The sequence below is a fragment of the Siphateles boraxobius genome, unplaced genomic scaffold (assembly GCF_051911475.1).
Source record: "Siphateles boraxobius isolate OS27281-9 unplaced genomic scaffold, OSU_SipBor_1 51, whole genome shotgun sequence".
Taxonomy (NCBI): domain Eukaryota; kingdom Metazoa; phylum Chordata; class Actinopteri; order Cypriniformes; family Leuciscidae; genus Siphateles; species Siphateles boraxobius.
The window spans coordinates 1,784,445-1,805,400 of record NW_027509153.1 but is presented as its reverse complement, the minus strand read 5'-3'; the positions used below and the strand labels follow the sequence as shown (position 1 = coordinate 1,805,400).

General features: G+C 46.6%; 1 protein-coding gene and 4 non-coding genes across 5 annotated transcripts; all 5 read left to right on the top strand.

Annotated features, from left to right (window-relative positions):
* Positions 1-200: 200 nt before the first annotated feature.
* LOC143712782 (FGGY carbohydrate kinase domain-containing protein-like) lies at positions 201-5,132 on the top strand. The gene is made up of 6 exons (XM_077204791.1): positions 201-224; positions 515-589; positions 719-839; positions 1,903-1,997; positions 4,808-4,869; positions 4,996-5,132. Exons 1-6 carry the CDS (start codon positions 201-203, stop codon positions 5,081-5,083), a joined length of 465 nt encoding a protein of 154 aa, XP_077060906.1. The 3' UTR covers positions 5,084-5,132.
* Positions 5,133-16,742: 11,610 nt separating this feature from the next.
* trnav-aac (transfer RNA valine (anticodon AAC)) lies at positions 16,743-16,815 on the top strand. The gene has a single exon. It is a non-coding gene; the product is annotated as a tRNA-Val (tRNA).
* A 123-nt stretch (positions 16,816-16,938) lies between these two features.
* On the top strand, positions 16,939-17,011 carry trnav-cac (transfer RNA valine (anticodon CAC)). The gene has a single exon. It is a non-coding gene; the product is annotated as a tRNA-Val (tRNA).
* A 266-nt stretch (positions 17,012-17,277) lies between these two features.
* Positions 17,278-17,350, top strand: trnav-uac (transfer RNA valine (anticodon UAC)). Its single transcript has one exon. It is a non-coding gene; the product is annotated as a tRNA-Val (tRNA).
* A 407-nt stretch (positions 17,351-17,757) lies between these two features.
* On the top strand, positions 17,758-17,830 carry trnav-cac (transfer RNA valine (anticodon CAC)). The gene has a single exon. It is a non-coding gene; the product is annotated as a tRNA-Val (tRNA).
* The last annotated feature ends 3,126 nt before the right edge of the window (positions 17,831-20,956 follow it).

The window sequence follows — 20,956 nt, the reverse complement described above, 5'->3', positions numbered from 1 at the left end:
ATTGTACTGCCTTTAATTTAATTTATTTTTTTATTATTTATTAATAAAACTGATAACTGGACGTACATTTTCTGCAGAAAGAGCTTGCTGCGGCAAAATTTGGCACCAGGCAGTTGTTCGGATGTTGTGGGTGGTTGCTAGGGTTGTTAGTGTAGTTGGTAGGCAGTTGCTATGGTGCTGCTAGAATGAGAATATTGAGAATGAACTCCAAATTAACATTTATAGTAATGACAATCTTTTTTTTAAATTATATTTTTGGGCTTTTTTCCTTTATTTCAGAGGACATAAATGTGGATTTAACAGGGACATTTGCTTAATGTCATGAAAATAATGTTAATAGCCCTAGAAAGTACTTTTTTCTTTACGTTCTAGAAAGAAAGATTTTCTTTACGTTTAATATAATTTCTTATTTTTAACCATTAAGAAAAAAGACACATCAGATAGTTTTAGCTTTTATAACTAATGTTTGCAGTGGTGGAGAGTTGATTGATGATGTCACTGCTGGTGTGTGCAGGTTGTGGGACTCACTTTATCACAGACACTGGATGATTTAGCTCTGCTGTATCTAGCAACTCTTCAGGCCATCGCTGTAAGACACACACCACACACACACACACTCTCTCTCACATACACACACACAAACACACTCTCGCTCACACACTAACTAAGTGTTCAGTATTACAGTGTTAATGTGATTGTGTGTCTCTGTTGTATGAAGCTTGGCACCAGACACATCCTAGATGCCATGAAAGAGGCAGGATATGACATCACAACCCTCTTCCTGTGCGGGGGGCTGAGCAAGAACGCGCTGTTCGTACAGACACACGCCAACACCACGGGTCAATGCTCACTCACACACACACGCTCATATATCTGACATGGTAGAGACCTGCGCGGGACGGATTTCATCCCGTTTCCTGCAAAAATATATGTTGTTTTCTCCCGCTGCCGCCCGCAACAATCAAGTTTCGTCCCGCTCCCGCCCACAAAATCCCGCGGGTAAACGTATAAGTAGTTTTTTTTTTTAAATACATTGCATATTCTGCCTGCTACTCTGTGATTTTTTCACTTGCTCCCCTGTTGAATATAAAAAAGAAAAAAAAAGAAACGGAAAATAAACAAATGTTTCGTTTTATTTGCGTTTAATTCAATGGATGAACATGAACAAGGAACTTAGAACAAATAAATACAGTAAAAAAAGTAAGAAATGTACATAAATAAAAATATACCATAATGATTATAGTATAGCCTTATAAATTATATAATAATAATAAACCTGGATTTCTTTCATGTTCAAAAGTAGCCTATATTTAGGGCCTAATACTGCTTAAGAATGCCGCCTTTGCTTTTAGCAATTCCTTCAAACATTAAACAAAAACTATTCTTATTCCTCTATAACAAAATATACCAATTTTAAATATTTAGCTAAATAAATAAAAAAAACTGCATTAACTAAAAAAATAAAAATAAAAAACTGTATGACTACTTAATGTGCCCATGCAGGAATAGCATGTCGTTCACTGATGAGGAGTTCAGATTAATCCGTCTCTGCTCCAGTATGAACCACGCGAGAGTTAGCTTCCGACCATGTGCCTGTAAATCGTTTTTATTTTAGTTATCCTTGTTGCTTGTGCATTAGATAAATAACGGTTTATTTGTTTCTAGTTATTTTATTTTGTTCTATATTTCCCACAAATAATTTTATTTTCCCGCAACCCGCACACAATAATATCTTGCCGCCCGCACCCGCATTCACCCATCAAATATTGTCCCGCGCCGCACTCGGTTGCGCTGGGTCCCGGGGTAGTCTCGCAGGAGTGCAGGTCTCTACACTCAGGTATCTGACATGACATGACCAACACCACGGGTCAGTGCTCTGAGGGATGTGTGTGTGTGTTTCAGGGCTGCCGGTGGTCCTGTCGGCCGAACCAGAGGCCGTTCTGTTGGGAGCCGCTGTGATCGGAGCCTGTGCTTCATCTGACTGTGGCTCCATACAGGTACAAAACACACACACACACACACACACACACACACACACACTCAGCCGCTGTGATCGGAGCCTTTGCTTCATCTGACTGTGGCTCCATACAGGTACAAAACACACACACACACACACACACACACACACACACACACACACACACACACTCAGCCGCTGTGATCGGAGCCTGTGCTTCATCTGACTGTGGCTCCATACAGGTACAAAACACACACACACACACACACACACACACACACACAGCCGCTGTGATCGGAGCCTGTGCTTCATCTGACTGTGGATCCATACAGGTACAAAACACACACACACACACACACACACACACACAAACAAAGCCGCTGTGATCGGAGCCTGTGCTTCATCTGACTGTGGATCCATACAGGTACAAAACACACACACACACACACACACACACACACACACACACACACAAACAAAGCCGCTGTGATCGGAGCCTGTGCTTCATCTGACTGTGGCTCCATACAGGTACAAAACACACACACACACACACACACTCAGCCGCTGTGATCGGAGCCTGTGCTTCATCTGACTGTGGCTCCATACAGGTACAAAAAACACACACACACACACACACACACACACACACTCAGCCGCTGTGATCGGAGCCTGTGCTTCATCTGACTGTGGCTCCATACAGGTACAAAACACACACACACACACACACACACACACACACACACACACACTCAGCCCCTGTGATCGGAGCCTGTGCTTCATCTGACTGTGGCTCCATACAGGTACAAAACACACACACACACACACACACTCAGCCGCTGTGATCGGAGCCTGTGCTTCATCTGACTGTGGCTCCATACAGGTACAAAACACACACACACACACACACACACTCAGCCGCTGTGATCGGAGCCTGTGCTTCATCTGACTGTGGCTCCATACAGGTACAAAACACACACACACACACACACACACACACACTCAGCCGCTGTGATCGGAGCCTGTGCTTCATTTGACTGTGGCTCCATACAGGTACAAAACACACACACACACACACACACACTCAGCCGCTGTGATCGGAGCCTGTGCTTCATCTGACTGTGGCTCCATACAGGTACAAAACACACACACACACACACACACACACACACACTCAGCCGCTGTGATCGGAGCCTGTGCTTCATCTGACTGTGGCTCCATACAGGTACAAAACACACACACACACACACACACACACACACACACACACACACACACACACACACACACACACACACACACACACACACACACACACACACACACACACACACACACTCAGCCGCTGTGATCGGAGCCTGTGCTTCATCTGACTGTGGCTCCATACAGGTACAAAACACACACACACACACACACACTCAGCCGCTGTGATCGGAGCCTGTGCTTCATCTGACTGTGGCTCCATACAGGTACAAAACACACACACACACACACACACACACACACACACACACACACACACACACACACACACACACACACACACACACACACACACACACACACACACACACACACACTCAGCCGCTGTGATCGGAGCCTGTGCTTCATCTGACTGTGGCTCCATACAGGTTCAACACACACACACACACACACACTCAGCCGCTGTGATCGGAGCCTGTGCTTCATCTGACTGTGGCTCCATACAGGTACAAAACACACACACACACACACACACACAGCCGCTGTGATCGGAGCCTGTGCTTCATCTGACTGTGGCTCAATACAGGTAAAAAAACACACACACACACACACACTCAGCCGCTGTGATCGGAACCTGTGCTTCATCTGACTGTGGCTCCATACAGGTAAAAAACACACACACACACACACACACACACACACACACACACACACACACACACACACACACACACACTCAGCCGCTGTGATCGGAGCCTGTGCTTCATCTGACTGTGGCTCCATACAGGTAAAAAACACACACACACACACACACACACACACACACACACACACACACACACACACACACACACACACACACACACACACACACACACACACACTCAGCCGCTGTGATCGGAGCCTGTCCTTCATCTGATTGTTAGCCATGGTTTGTTTTGGGATGTCACAGCTTCCAGACGCTCTCAACGCAAATGCTTTGCGCACTTGTGATTATTTAGCTCCGCCCACACCCGCTCAGTTTTTTCCGGAAAGACTCGGTACAGCCTATCTTTCTTTTATAAATATAATAAAACTAAAGACTTTTTGGAGATATGAAGGATGCAATACTACTCTATAGGGACTCAAGATTAACATGAGATTGACTGAAACTGAGTGTTTCACACCCCCTTTAAAGAGGCCGGCGGGTCCTCTAAAGGCCTCATTATGCTTCTGCGTCAACTCCACGGCGTAGCTACGCCGTCACTCCTACGGCGTCATGGCCGTTTTATGGTTCTGCGTCAGGTTGCGTTGCATCGTGGTGCATCTGACCAATCAGAGCGGAGGGGTCGGAGAGGGGTTCGTGGCAACGCAGAGGGGTCTGCGGGGGTACGCCGCCGATTTGACGCAGAAGCATAAAACAGGCCTAACTCTTGTGGGTCGCCACCACTCGCCATACTCGTCCTTAGTGCTGCTGTCTGTGACTCACTCACTGGACAGTCGTCGACCTGACAAAAAACTGCCTAAGGCGCGGGGCTACAGATTATGTGTCCCTAAAGAACCCGCGTATGAAACAGTAGTTCCGCGTTACATTAATTAATTTGCATTTATTTTTATACAGTGTATTCTCCGTGTAAATTCATGCACCAAACTTCTTGTCTCTCTTCTCAGGAAGCAATGATGAAGATGAGCAGAATCGGGCATGTCGTCAGACCAAACCCTGCTCTAGAAAGGTGCCATCCAATGATGTTTCTCGTAATAAAGCATTAATCCACATAGCAGAGATTTAATACAGTCATAGATCAGGATTCATGTCTCCTGCATGAGTAATGAATGATTATTGGTCTCTGTGTGTGAAGCTTTTACAGAAGGAAGTACGCTGTGTTTCTACGTCTTTATGATCATCAGAAGGAGTGTGTGGCGCTGATGGAGGATGATGGAGTTTGACACACAGACGGCCAGATTAAACACTAGAAGAGTCTGCTTCAAATAACCAAAGACACTAGATTTGTATTCATCTTAACATTATAAGTGTTCAGCCTTTTACACAAATGAGCAGGATTGAGGAAAATATCACCAGATGAAACCACTTTATAAACAAGTGTTCGACCATAACTAGAATCAGTGTTGTAATATGCATTTCAGAGCAATAAAAGGCTTTTAAAAATATATACTTTTGCAATATTTATTATTTTGTGTGTGTGTGTGTGTGTGTGTGTGTGTGTGTGTGTGTGTGAGTGTGTGTGTGTGTGTGTGTGTGTGTGTGTGTGTGTGTGTGTGTGTGTGTGTGTGTGTGTGTGTGTGAGAGTGTGTGTGTGTGTGTGTGTGTGTGTGTGTGTGTGTGTGTGTGTGTGTGTGTGTGTGTGTGTGTGTGTGTGTGTGTGTGTGTGTGGGTGTGTGTGAGTGTGTGAGTGAGTGTGTGAGTGAGTGAGGTTGTGTGTTGTCTTTTTCACTTTAGGGTGGGGTTCCTCGCAGGAGAATGATCATATATGAGGCATCTAAACGATTGAACAGCCCTGCTCTAGTAGAAAGGAGTCACTTGCGCTTCAGCCTAGTTAGTGCTCACAGAACAGGACACAAAAATCTGAGGAAAAGGACCCAAGGTCTAGCTAGGACCAAGGAGCAGGACCGGAGCACAGAACGTTTTAATATTTTTATTAGTATAGAATGACTAACGTTTCGATCAGGGTGCGAACTACGGGGGAGCTAGGGGGAGCTCGGCTCCCCTTAATAAGACATGGGCTCCCCTGAAAACGTGATTCATGAAATTTTGGGGGGGTCTCAAAAAATATTGACAATGTTTCATTTTTACGTGCAATTTCAGTTTTGTGTAATGTGATCATCGTGGAGAATTGTGTCTAAAATAGCAAAATATCATTCATTCATGCATGTATGATGGCGATTTAAACCTAATTCACTTCAATAAAGATAACTGTACATGCTATTCATGAGCATCAAGGTGTGGTGGCGCTGCGGTGCAAATTCCAATCATGGTTAGTAGGCTACATGTTAACTCAAAGATTCGTATAAAAAATATAAACTGTGGAGGCCATTGATCTGCGCGCGAAGTCCTTGAAATCCATTTCTTGTTAAGGTAAGGCATGTTATTCCCAATTATGTTGTGGCTGGGTTGTTATAGGTCTGCGTGACTCTCGATTTCTTAGGCCAAATAGAACGGAGGAATTATGGTATTCTTTAGCCTGACGAGTAATTTAACCCTTGTTCAAGTCAAAGACAGACTATGTAGCTATAGACAATTTGGGGATGGCAGTTTGCTGTTTGACTTATCAATTTGTGTCGATAAAGTATAATAGGGTGAATCATGTATATAGTGCTTGCATAGTGCATATATTTGTAGCTGTTATGTATCTTTGGAAGTCCTTGAAATTAATAGGTTTCAAAGCGCAGCGCAGCGTTCCGCGTCCTGTCTAAAAGGTGCTTCAGTCCCGGCGCGCGCAAGTGCACGAACCCCAACCCCCCCTGTATGTAGATAGATAGATAGCCTATATATATACACACACACAAACATATACACAAAAAAAGTGTACATGCAGACCCGCTAACAACATGTCTATAATTAACTAAAAATGTGAATTATAAAAAACATGAATTTTAGAAAGCATGAAAGATGTGGGCACTGCACCCATTGCTCTAACTCAAATGACACAAAGCAATTTTTCCATCCCCAGTCAGGTAAAAAATACAAGATTGTAACACCACCCATGTGATTTACATGTTGAAATGTCCATGTGGGTTGGAGTACGTAGGTCAGACTAAACGCCCCCTCAAACTACGCATTGCAGAACACAAAGCAGCAATTCATAACAGAAATATGGACTATGAAATTGCGAGGCATTATGTACAAGCTAATCATGGTTCCAATGCGTCCTTAAAATTTTTGGGTATTGAAAAACCAAAATCCCAGCGAGGAGGTGACATAGTGAAGTCCCTACTACAACGGGACGCTTTCTGGATTTTAACTCTTAACACAGTAGAACCAAATGGCCTTAATGAGGAACTGGGCCTTTCATGCTTTCTATAATTCATGTTTTTTATAATTCACATTCTTGGTTAATTATAGACATGTTGTTAGCGGGTCTGCATGTACACTTTTTTTGTGTATATGTTTGTGTGTGTGTATATATAGGCTATCTATCTACATACAGGGGGGGTTGGGGTTCGTGCACTTGCGCGCGCCAAGGACTGAAGCACCTTTTAGACAGGACGCGGAACGCTGCGCTGCGCTTTGAAACCTATTAATTTCAAGGACTTCCAAAGATACATAACAGCTACAAGTATATGCACTATGCAAGCACTATATACATGATTCACCCTATTATACTTTATCGACACAAATTGATGTCAAACAGCAAACTGCCATCCCCAAATACTCTTTTAATCGACGATTGCTTATGGCTTATAAGTAACTTAAATAAAACTAGCTACATTACTAGTTCTCATTAAAGAGCTACATTCGATTCTATTCGATACATTCAGGTTCCAAAGGCTTACTCTCAGTACGGTTGACTCTTCTCAGTCTCTCAGGTGCCAAAGGCTTACTCTCAGTACGGTTGACTCTTCTCAGTCTCTCAGGTGCCAAAGGCTTACTCTCAGTACGGTTGACTCTTCTCAGTCTCTCAGGTGCCAAAGGCTTACTCTCCGTACGGTGAACTCTTCTCAGTCTCTCAGGTGCCAAAGGCTTACTCTCAGTACGGTTGACTCTTCTGTGTCTCTCAGGTGCCAAAGGCTTACTCTCAGTACGGTTGACTCTTCTCAGTCTCTCAGGTGCCAAAGGCTTACTCTCAGTACGGTTGACTCTTCTCAGTCTCTCAGGTGCCAAAGGCTTACTCTCAGTACGGTTGGTTCTTCTCAGTACAACAGGTGTAGGAAGCTTACGGCTGTGAAGGAGCGTCGACTGGACAGCAAGTAGGTACTCCACGTACGTTTGGTCTTCCCAATACGTCGGTGCAGTAGGCTTAGGGCTGTGAAGGAGCGTCGACTGGCAGCAGGTAAATCCTCTCAATACGGTTGGTTCTTCTTAGTTCAACAGGTGCAGAAAGCTTACGGCTGTGAAGGAGCGTCCACTGGACAGCAAGTAGGTACTCCACGTACGTTTGGTCTTCCCAATACGTCGGTGCAGAAGGCTTGGGGCTGTGAAGGGCGTCGACTGGGCAGCAGGTAACTGGGTTTATTCCCACTCCCAAGAACAGCGAGGATGAGACGAGAATGCACCGGCCTCATATGGAACACACTCCGAACAGCAGGTAACTGGATTTTCTCCGTCCCCCAGAACAGCATCAATAATGAAGCAGAGTACAACAGGATTTAGATACACAACACTCAGAACAACGGGTACCTGAGGTTTCCTCCGTTCTCCACAACAGCAACGATGAGACAAATGCAGCGGGCTTCAGATGGGACGCACTCAGAACAGCAGGTAACTGGATTTTCCCCGTCCTCCAGAACAGCATCAATGATGAATCAGAATACAACAGGCTTTGGATATTCAATACTCAGAACAGCAGGTAACTGGATTTTCCCCGTTCTCCAGAACAGCATCAATGATGAATCAGAATACAACAGGCTTTGGATATTCAACACTCAGAACAGCAGGTAACTGGATTTTCCCCGTTCTCCAGAACAGCATCAATGATGAATCAGAATACAGCAGGCTTAAAGTCCGTTTTCACTTAATCTCTTCCTCAGAAAACTCCCGACTGTAACACAAGGCAAGACCGATGGACACGTGACAGAATTCTGTACAGTAAGCATTCAATAATTCCACTTCAACCACACACCGTGGGACACAGCATTAACTCACGTCACTCTCATCCACTCCGTGAAATTTAAGGTCACGGCCAACCTCCTCGCTCTGGACAGCGGGGGTAGTAAGACGGAAGAATTCAGCGACTGCAATCACAAATCCTAACAGCTGTCTTCTCATTCAGACGTCTGGACTCCGTTTTTTATGTCATTTCTCCTCATATATAATGTTTTCGTGTAAACCCACATATAATACAGCCAGTAGAAGGTTGGTACTTATCTTCACCCCAGTAAGTGGACTCGATAATACTTCATAGATGACTTCGCCCTCTGCCTCTCTGTTCTCCGTCACCCAGTTCTTCGTAGCGGATTCCCTTCCCACGGATCAATCTAGCCAGCCGATTTGTCCCACAGAAATCTCTCACTCTCTCTCAGCAAGAAGAAAAGTTAGAACGCCGCAGCAATCCCACCCAACCCACTCAGTCTCTCAAAGTTTTGCTTTTGTCTATTCCTAAAAGCGACATGTCCCAATCGTCACACAGTCACTTAATGCGCCACACCTGCTGTCACTTTGCCATCAGCGGCTGCTGTTCCTATGGTAGCGACGCATCTGAGGCCGGCTTGGTGTTCAGTTGAAACCGCTCCGGGCGGAAACATCCCCCCGTGGGCTGTGTAGTTCCGTCTCTAGTTCGTCACCTTGTGACAACTTCACCAAGGATACGGCTCACTTCAGGACTCAAACGGTAAGTAAGAAGGTAAGAGTTATTCTCAATACAGAATCCTTTCGTCAGTGCACAGTAGTGGGACAATGATTCAAAGGCTTACTTCACCAGCGATGCTGCATACTTCCAGACTCAGACGGTAAGTAGGAAGGTAAGGATTCTTCTCAGTATAGGATACTTTCGTCAGTGCACAGTAGTGAGACAGTGATTGAAAAGCTTACTTCACCAGCGATGCTGAATACTTCTAGACTCAGGCGGTAAGTAGGAAGGTAAGAATTCTTCTCAGTATAGGATACTTTTGTCAGTGCACAGTAGTGAGACAGTGATTTAAAAGCTTACTTCACCAGCAATACTGCATACTTCTAGACTCAGACGGTAAGTAGGAAGGTAAGAATTCTTCTCAGTACAAGATACTTTCGTCAGTGCACAGTAGTGGGAGACGGTGGTTTAAATGCTTACTTCACCAGCAATGCTGCATACTTCTAGACTCAGACAGTAAGTAGGAAGATACGGATTTTTCTCAGTATAGAATACTTTCGTCAGTGCACAGTAGTGAAACAATGATTTTAAAAGCTTACTTCACCAGCGATGCTGCATACGTCTAGACTCAGGCGGTAAGTAGGAAGGTAAGGATTCTTCTCAGTATAGGATACTGTCGTCAGTGCACAGTAGTGAGACAGTGATTTAAAAGCTTACTTCACCAGCGATGCTGCATACTTCTAGACTCAGACGGTATGTAGGAAGGTAAGAATTCTTCTCAGTACAAGAAACTTTCGTCAGTGCACAGTAGTGGGAGACGGTGGTTTAAAAGCTTACTTCACCAGCCATGCTGCATACTTCTAGACTCAGACAGTAAGTAGGAAGGTAAGGATTCTTCTCAGTATAAGATACTTTCAGCAGTGCACAGTAGTGAAACAGTGACTTAAAATCTTTCTTCACCAGCGATGCTGCATATTTCTAGACTCAGACCGTAAGTAGGAAGATAAAGATTTTTCTCAGTATAGAACACTTTCGTCGGTGCACAGTAGTGAGACAGTGGTTTAAAAGCTTACTTCACCAGCGATGCTGCATACTTCCAGACTCAGACGTTAAGTAGGAAGGTAAGGATTCTTCTCAGTAAAGAATACTTTCGTCAGTACACAGTAGTGAAACAATGATTTAAAAAAATTACTTCACGAGCGATACTGCATACTTCCAGACTTAGATGATAAGTAGGAAGGTAAAGGATTCTTCTCAACATAGGATACTGTTCGTCAGTGCAAAGTAGTGAGACAGTGATTTAAAAGCTTACTTCACCAGCGATACTGCATACTTCCAAACTCAGCTGTATCACTCTGGGCTTCTGATGGAGAGCAGATATAATAACTTTTCACAAACGTGTAAGCAGGGGTTGGGGCCGCTTCTCAGTAAAAGCACATCACACTCGTGTTCACTTCAAATCCATAGCCATGAATCAATGTATATAAATAAGGCAAAAACACTGCAATTCACTCACACGATAGGGCTGATCAGAGGCCTCAATCCATTCGTTACACTCCCGTGGGGGATATTTAATCCTCAGTTCCTCCTCAACACACTCTGAAACGCATAGCTTCCCCAACAGTCAGATTTACATTCACTGCATCCTCTTCAAGCTTTTCGAATGTTCAAAAGATGAAATCAATTCACTTATCTTTCTCTCTCCCTTCACAGCGCAGATTCAATCGATAAATCAGCCCAGCAGACTCCCACAGATGAACTCTGATCCAGCAGACTTCAATGGGCGGCTTCCACATCCAGACAACTTCCCCGAGTAAAGCTTGAGCCCCAAACTGCTCCAAAAACAAAACAGACCACATCCACGTCCCGTTCCCCGAAACCTCTCTGGATAGCCCTTTTATCTTTGGCTTGTGAAGCCAGACACCTGTGTGAACGCCGCTCCTCTCTCTCTTGCACCTGCAGTGCATTAGCGCTAATCAGGCCTGGCAATGTTTCTGCCACACCTGGAACTGGAGTGGGATGTGTCGCACACAAATCATTCCCTCGAGAAACTCGTGACTCACCAAGAGGGTTCCGCTCACTACGCGTTTTTGTCACCCGTGACATCCCCCCCGCCAATCGGTTCTAGTCCCGAGAACCTGTGTTCTTCAATTCCATTCGCCATACCTCTCAGGAGGCTGTCCTCGGGTGTCCCGCTGAGATCGTCGGGGTGGTGAGGGCGGAGCCACTCTTGCTTCAACTTCAGGGTCCCTCGGGACCACAGACCACCCTACCATGAGTACCTCTGGGGCGGGTGGCGCACTTGGGGCCTCGGCCGCTAGCTGCGAATAGTTCGGACATGGACGGAGCAAGTTTCGATGGAGCACCCGTATCGGTCCTGGTTTCCCCTCGGGTCGTACCGAGTAAACTGGAGCATCAGGCCCTTGTCGTCGTTCCACCACATATGGCGTCGACTCCCAGCGATCGCTGAGCTTCCCCTTCCCTGAGCGCCGGTTGTCCCTTACCAGCACTCGCTCCCCTGGTAACAAAGGGGCCTCTCGGGCAGTCCGGTCGTATAGCCGCTTGTTCTTGGCGGCTGCTGCACTCAGATGATCTGAGACTCGTCGGTAGGCATCGAGCAGTTGGTGGTGGTGCCGATTCACCCAGTCAGTGGTACTATACCCTCTTTCTGCAGCCTCGGTCCCCAGGAGCAAGTCCACAGGTAAGCGGAGATGGCGCCCAAACATAAGGTAGGAAGGAGCATACCCGGTGATACTGTGCACACTATTGTTATAGGCTTGCAACAGAGAGGGGAGACTCTCGGCCCATTGGCCCTGTTGTTCACTCTCTAGGGTCCCCAATAACCCCAACAGGGTCTTGTTCAACCTTTCGCACCCCCGTTACCCTGAGGATGGTATGAGGTCGTATGGGTCTTCCGGCACCCATAAAGGTGGCTCAGCTCTTGGATCACTCGGTACTCAAAATTTGAACCTTGGTCTGAGTGTAGGGTCTCTGGGGAGCCAAAAGGTTGTATCACTGCCCTCCAAAGGGCGCTGGCTGTGGTAACTGTCGTCTGATCTACAGTGGGGATGGCCCAGGCGTATTTAGTTAATAGGTCAGTCATCACCAGGATATTTTGAAATCGATCCGTCGGCCGACCTAAAGTCAGGAAATCGATTCCTATGATGTGCAGAGGTGCTTTGGGCCACAGGGGGACCAATGGGGCTCGGACTTCCTTCCTGCGTTTGAACAACGTACACCGTGGACAACTCTGAACGAACTCCTCAACTTTCTTTTCCATCCTAGGCCAGTATAAATACCTCCTCAGCAGAGACAGCGTCTTCTCTTGGCCCTGATGGCCAGTATGGGTGTGGAATGCAGTCAATAGCTCCGAGACTTGGCCCTCCGGTACCACCACCTGGTGTACTGTCTCCTGTGTTCGGGGATCTCGCATCGAACGGCAGATTACCCCTTCTCTAAGTCGCAGCCTCTTCCACTGCCTTAGGAGCTGTTGTACTCCCACCGTCTGAGCCCGCTTTCCTCTGCTCTCGGCATGTATCCCTGTCTAAGGTACAACGTAACCTGACACAGGTCTGCATCTCCCAGCTGCAGCCTTCTCCACCGCCCGGGGTCCCACCCCCAACTAGACGGAACAGCCCTCAGGGTCCCGGGAGCTTCCAACATTGCCATCAGCAACTCGTCTTCAGGGCCAGGGGTACAAAGGGGTGTTTGGTTGTCCCTCCGGATGACTGGGAGTCTGGACAGGGCGTACACATTTACGTGATCTCTGCCGGGTCGGTATTTAAGCTGTTAATCATAATTTGCTAGTTGTGCCACCCAACGCTGTTCTACTGCCCCCAACTTGGCGGTCTGCAAGTGTACTAATGGATTATTATCCGTAATCACCGTCACCTTTGCTCCCAACAGGTAATCTTTGAACTTCTCCGTCATGGCCCACTTCATTGCCAGTAGTTCGATTTTGAAGGAACTGTAAGTTGCCGCGTTCCGCTCTGCGGGATGTAAACTTCGACTTGCGTATGCAATCACTCTCTCCACTCCTTGGTGCTCTTGGGCCAACACGGCTCCCAAACCTGCATTGCTGGCGTCAGTGTACAGAAGGAACGGCTGGGTGAAGTCTGCGTAGGCCAAGATAGGGGCCCTCAGAAGTTCCTGCTTGAGGTTCTGGAAAGCGGTCTCACAGGTGGAATCCCAATGCACTGACGGGGAGCCTTTGCCACAGGCAAGTCCGGAACCAGCAAGGAGTTGGTTCAATGGCCTAGCATGCCCAGATAATCATTTTATAAAGCGTCGACAATATCCCACGAACCCCAGGAACGACCGCACCTGTCTCACTGCCCGGGGTGGCTCCCACCCTTGGACAGCCGCCACCTTCTCCGGGTCGGGGGATATCCCTGCAGCACTGACACGATGTCCCAAGAACGGTACCTCCTTCCGCAATAACTGGCATTTGTCTGGCCTAAGCTTTAGCCCATATTTCTCCATGGCCCTGAACACTTCCTGTGTTCCTCCTCCTCCCTAGGTGGTCCTCCTCCCACCTAGATGGTGCAGGTGAGTGCGGAAGTCAGGGGAGAAGATGATCACATCGTCCAGGTATACCAGCGTTGAGTCGACCAGTTGTCCCCCTAGACAGTGCTGCATCAAGCGCTGAAAGGTCGCAGGAGCATTGCACAGGCCAAACAGCATCCGGTCCCATTCAAATAACCCAAACGGGGTGGTGAAGGCTGTCTTCTCTCTATCTCGGTCGTCTACCTGGACCTGCCAGTATCCACTCGCCAGGTCCAATGTGGAGTACCACACCGCTTGTGTGAGACAGGTGAGTGAGTCTTCAATCAGTGGCAACGGGAATGTATCTTTCTTCGTTACACTGTTGAGTTTGCGGTAGTCAACGCAGAACCTCCAAGCTCCCGTTTTCTTCTGAACCAGAACAATTGGCGCCGCCCACGGACTACTGCTCTCTCGAACAATTCCTCCCTCCAGCATCCCTTTCAACAGGGCGCGGACCTCGGCATAGAGGGTGGGTGGCACCGGACGATACCGCTCTTGGCAAGGCATCGCCTCACCGGTAGGTATTTGATGCCTCACTACCCCTGTGCAGCCATAGTCTTCTTCGTGGTTCGAGAACACATGTTGCCATTTTCTCAAGAGCTCCTGGAGCTGTAACACCTGTTCCTCCTCCAGATTTTCACCCTTCAGGGACTCTCCCATCAAATGGGTCGGCACCCCTCCTCCCACAGAGCCTGGTTCTGCCTCAACTGGGCGGACGGCGACTTCCACCACCGCAGAGCTCACCTGCCTGAAGCAGACGTACTGATGCTCGTGAACCTGGGCAGAGCGTACCGAGGAAACTCGAACCAGACGTTGGTGTCGACGAAGGAGCACGGGGTAGGGATTGGCATTCCGCACCTTTACTGAGACTCGCCCACGGTGGATGGCCGTCAGCCCGTGTGCCACTTCAATGGGTTGACAGTCCTCATGGAGCTCCACCAGGACACAGGTACCCGTCCCACAGGGTCCTGCAGGTACTCGGACCCAAAGCACGGTCTCGCTCTGGGCTGGGACAGACAAAGCGTACCGACAGGCTACTCGACCGATGCCTTCTCTCTCCTTCACTTGACTAGCCACGTGCACTCTTTGGCAATCGGCCAGAATCCGGTCCCGGTCCTGCTTCACCGATGACAGAGAAGTCCGAGCCGGCCGGCCCAGAAACAATTCCTCCGAGCAATCCAGTATAACGTTCCTCCCTAGGAGTGCTCAATGAATGCACAAGCAATGATCTCGGACGATAACGACCCCTTTCTGTTGGACGGGAACCCCTCGGACCAGAAAGTCTACCACGATGTACCCAGTGTAAGGGATGTCCAGACCATTTACTCCCGCAAAGTCAGCCTAGAAGCGTCCACTGCTTGGAGCCGATGATCTGCAACCAACTCCTGGGCCAGGCTCTCCGAAAATAACGTAACTTGAGAACCTGTATCGACCAGACAATCTATCGTGACTCCGTTAGCTTGAACCTCCACGGTGGGACAGCGCCCAACCCTGTCGTCTCGTAAAACAGGAACAGAAGGAGGGTCACACAAAGGGGTCCCGGCCACTTGACCCACAGTAGCCGGTGGGACTAAAAACCCCCTTGAGAACCCCGACGGAGCCCACACTGACGACTGATGTGTCCCGGGTCTCCACAATTAATACAGATGGGCCTTCCCTGGTCATCCCACTGGAACCGGGGGCCCACAGGACGTAGGGGGCGGCGCACAGGAGCTCGCCCCTTCTCCGAATACGACCTCTCTCTCACCATAGATCCGCCCTCGACTCGACCCCGACGAAGTTCACCCAAAAGCCGGCCAAACTGCTCCCGCAATTTCAAGGAGTATGCCCGAAGAGTCCGCTTAGGCCCCTGTTGATAGTTAAAGAACTGGGCACGAAGAGTGGCCACCGGGGTAGAGTCTCCATATAATCCGGACAGGAAATCGAAGATAGTTTTCGCGGTAGCCCGTGTGGCTTCTGATGCAGCAAGAACTTCTCTTTTGGCTTCTCCTTCCAAAGACCCCAACACAAACTGTACTTTCTGTGATGCACTCAGTCCCTGTAATCCGGCCAGATATTCCGTCTGCGCCTTCCAATCGTGCAAGCCCAACTCCGATCCTGGCCCTCCATAGCGCTGTGCCCAGGGAGCTCCCATAAAGATCGGCATGACTTTTGAGATAGGTGAAGGCCATCGTACCAAGGAGCTGTAAGGACTGCCATACCGAATGACCTCTGTTCTGTTGTTTGTGGAATTTACAGCCTGTCCACCACCACCAGCCTGTCCATCCAGGGCCCTATGGGCAATGCAATGCATTCATACGCCTTACACCCCAAAAACGCAAAGTGTCCATTTCACCATTAACTTAAGCGGCAAATGGGCGTCCATTTGGAGCAGAGATCCCTCCGAGTGCTTAAGCGTCAAATGGCAACTTAAATTAATATAGATATTTCAATGAACTACCTAATTTCCCTTACTTTTGACAAGGAGCTGTAGGCAGACTGCCATGCCGAATGACCTCTGTTCTGTTGTTTGTGGAATTTACAGACTATCACACTGCTTGCAGTGCAGATTATGGGAAGGAGCCATCTTCTAAAAAGCACATGTGCCTCATCAATAGGTTTCTGTTGTGTAGTGGTCATCACGTTCGCCTAACACGCGAAAGGTCCTCGGTTCGAAACCGAGCAGAAACAGCGGTTTGATTCTGACAGAAAATTTAAACTGTTTGCCACGCTAGGTGGGTGCAGCGCTTATTTCCTTTATATGCTTTTTAATAAGCGTGCACCTAAAGATTTATGTCTGCAACCTGACGACGTGTTTCCGTAGTGTAGTGGTTATCACGTTCGCCTCACACGCGAAAGGTCCCCAGTTCGAAAATGGGCGGAAACTGTGGGTGGTTTTGGAAAAAATTTCATATGCGATTTTCGGTTGAGCAGGTCAGTACACTTGCAGGGATGTTTGTGGTTTAATCTCTTTAGAAAAGGACAATAATAAAACAAATGACCATTGAGGTTTCCTGTACAGTAATAAAAGATGTTTGGTCGGACAAAAAAATTTGCAGCTTTTTGCCATGTTAAAAACACTGGGCAGTCTATAGTTTCAGTCGCTTTTGAACAAGCATACCGTAGAAGAGGTGGGACTGACATGTAAATCAAGTTTCCGTAGTGTTGTGGTTATCACGTTCGCCTTACACGCGAAAGGTCCTCAGTTCAAAACTGGGCGGAAACAAGTGGAGGCATGTTAAATATAAATGCTGCAATTCGCTACAAAACCTTTACTTTTGAGACAGGTGAAGGCCATCGTACCAAGGAGCTGTAGGCAGACTGCCATGCCGAATGACCTCTGTTCTGTTGTTTGTGGAATTCACAGACTGTCACACTGCTTGCAGAGCAGATTATGGGAAGGAGCCATCTTCTAAAAAGCACATGCTCCATAAATAGGTTTCTGTAGTGTAGTGGTCATCACGTTCGCCTAACACGCAAAAGGTGCGGGGGGTTTGAAACCGAGCAGAAACAGTGGTTGGATTCTGACAGAAAATTTAAACTGTTTGCCACGCTAGGTGGGTGCAGCGCTTATTTCCTTTATATGCTTTTTAATAAGCGTGCACCTAAAGATTTATGTCTGCAGCCAGATGTGTTTCTGTAGTGTAGTGGTTATCACTTTCGCTTCACACGCGAACGGTCCCCAGTTCGAAACTGGGTGGAAACTGTGGGTGGTTTTTGCAAAAATTTCGTATGCGATTTTCTGTTGAGCAGGTCAGTACACTTGCAGGGATGTTTGTGGTTTAATCTCTTTAGAAAAGGACAAAACTAAAACAAATGACCATTGAGGTTTCCTACACAGTAATAAAAAATATTTGGTCTGCCAACAAAATTAGCAGCTTTTTGCCATGTTAAAAACACTGGGCAGTCTATAATTTCAGTTGCTTTTGAACAAGCGTACCCTAGAAGAGGTGGGACTGACGTCCAAATCAAGTTTCCGTAGTGTAGTGGTTATTGTTGTGGCAAATTCTCGATCTTTGGTTCAAGTCTTCAAAGTCTGGTTCAGGTCTCAGAAGAAATCTTTCAGAGTCGAAGTTTCAGGTCTCAGAAGAATAACTTTATTGAGCAGTTCAACAAAGTGAGATGACGGCCACTCATCTGACTTCACAAGGGCCCAGTGCTCAGGTCTTATACCTTTTTCTTATCGTTAAGTGTCCAATTAGCGCTCATACAGTTATCTTTTTCTACTTGCTCCTCCTTGACCTGTCACCATGATTAAAAACACCTGCATCGTTATTTTATTTTTTAATTGAGGCAACCTTCTTTGCGCATTCGTATCTTTTAAAAATGGCTTTATACATGATTTTCAGGTACTTTTCCATGCCCTTTCACCCAGTTTCTTCTCCTGTCCTTACCTAACCTGCCTTTTGGCCTAGTTTTCTGTTCATCTCCTCCCCTCAGGCCTAGTTTTCTGTTCATCTCATATCTTTAGGCCTGGTTTTCTCCAGCATTACAGCATTTTATATTCAGACCCATGTATGAGACAAATGAAATTCCCCAACACATCCCCCCTTTGGGACTCTCTCTAGTCCCACCTTCAAACCGTTCTTACCCAGGGTGTGTCCTCATGAATAGATCTCTTTCTGTATTACCTATCAAAAATGGCCGAACTAGACCATCCAACTTTATCAATAAACCTTCATCATAAGGGTACACTCTGGAGGAATAGTAAGACCAAACATCTCCACCCCCAATTGGCTAGAGTGGAGTAAAAGATCTCACCTTCCTATCACATCATCAGTTTAAGGGGATGCATTACTTCAGGTTATCAAACATTCAATAACACAATCACAGTGTATGAACTTGAATTCCAGCAGCTGTCCCACGTTGCCAGAGGAACTGAGCAGGCGCTTCCGGTGGCCTGGAGTGCTATCTGGGTTGCTCCATCGTTGCCAGAGGTGCCCCAGTCCAGCCAGGGGCGCTATCTGGTGTTAGAGCAGACAGCGGGTTTTTAAACCACCAGTTGAGTCAGCTCGTGTTTCTTCAACAGACGATGACCGCGCTTGCAAATAATTCCTCTTTTGCACTTATAACTATATACATGTTCCAATGGTCTAATGCATGTAAGTTCTAAATTTCTTGACTTGTTACAGGAATATATTTAAAGTGTAAATAGTAACACTCTAACTAACTTCCTACTCTACCCATGCTCTAATTGTTCTAACTAGTTTTATCCCCGAATCAAAATACACAGTGGGGCTATCTCCCTATCTTGTCAAAAACAGAGTAAAAATATTATCAAAATCAAAAGTAATAAGGTACCCTTATTCCTTGCTTCTTCATCCAACCTCTCAAAGGAAGTCATCCAGTTCGTCCAAGCCTGGGCCAATTGGATATACTCCTGAGTTGGTGCATCCAATGTCAATGCCTGATGGTTTCACTGACACATTGATCATTTGTTTTGCAGCTGCACTAGCCAGCATGGATCTGAGAAAAGGCACAACACAGCAGAACAGCAAAAAGAAAACACCAATAGTCACTGCTATTATTATTCCCACCTTAATAAGGGGCAGTCATGGCCTAATGGTAACAGAGTTGGACTGCCCCAAAGGTTGCTGGTTCGATTCCAGTACCGGCAGGAATATGACTGAGGTGTCCTTGAGCAAGGCACCTAACCCCCAATCGCACCCCGGGTGCCACTCAAGGCTGCCTGCTGCTCCGGGTGTGTGTATTCACGTTTGCAGTGTGTGTGTGTTCACTACTCACTACTCTGCTCCTAATGTGTGTGCACTTACTTGGATGGGTTAAATGCAGGGGTAAAATTCCAAGTATGGTTTACCATACTTGGCCATCACGTGTCACTTTCACTTTCACTTCAATAAGCCATTCTTTCCATGATCCAAATATGGAATCAAACCAGTATCCCAAATTTCTGTCTCTCTCCGTATTCGCAGAAACCTCTTGTCTTAGGGCCTTCAACTTCTTCACAGCCTTAGTAAATGATCCATCTGGGACTGTGTTATTTGGGATGAAGGTACAACAATCAGATCCAAACATTAGACATACTTAGACATCCTTTTTCTGCCAGTAACCAGTTCAGGGCTTGTATGTTTTGCCATGTCATTCTGCTAGTGTATTTAAGTTGGTGACCTAAGGCAACAAGTGCTTGATCTGTATTATAATATATGCTGATTGTAATATATGTAATTAATCCATTCCATATTCGTATTTGGCGTTATCCATACAAATATTGATTCAAGTCCTGCTGCTGCCTTGTCTCTAGCTTTAAACTCATGTGGTATCCCTCTTGGCTGTAACCTGTCTATGATAACCAACATGTATCTTTTTACTCTTACAATGGGGTGGGGGCTATCATGTGGCCTTCATGTGATCTCCATATGTTGTTTGCATCTCTTGTCGCCCCCCTTTGCTGCCATAAATATATTTCAGGTGGTGTTGCTCTGGACTGCATTTGGGCAATACTTTCTACTGTGGGGAGAGGCTGGATCAGGACTTAGGGTGCCATTACAGCTAATTGGCATCCAGAGGCTTGTTTTCCATGCATATCAGCTGCAATGTTGCCTTTGATGACAAAGTCATTTTCTTTCTTATGGGCCTGGCATTTAATTATGGCCAATTTTGTAGGAAACATCATAGCTGTAATCAATTTAGTAATTTGGTCTCCATGTTGAATTGCGGTTCCATCACTCTTTTTAAATCCTCTTTGCTTCCACACCGCACCAAATAAGTGACATACGCCGTGGGCATATGCAGAATCAGTATAAATGTTGGCTGCTTTGTTTTTAGCCAATATGCAAGCTTCAGTTAGTGCTTTTAGTTTAGCCAATTGTGC

Coding starts and splice junctions, on each gene's coding strand:
- LOC143712782 (XM_077204791.1), top strand. CDS start 201: ATGAACTCCAAATTAACATTTATA. Junction 225..514: donor ACTCCAAATTAACATTTATA/GTAATGACAATC, acceptor TGGTGTGTGCAG/GTTGTGGGACTCACTTTATC. Junction 1,998..4,807: donor CTGACTGTGGCTCCATACAG/GTACAAAACACA, acceptor CTCTCTTCTCAG/GAAGCAATGATGAAGATGAG.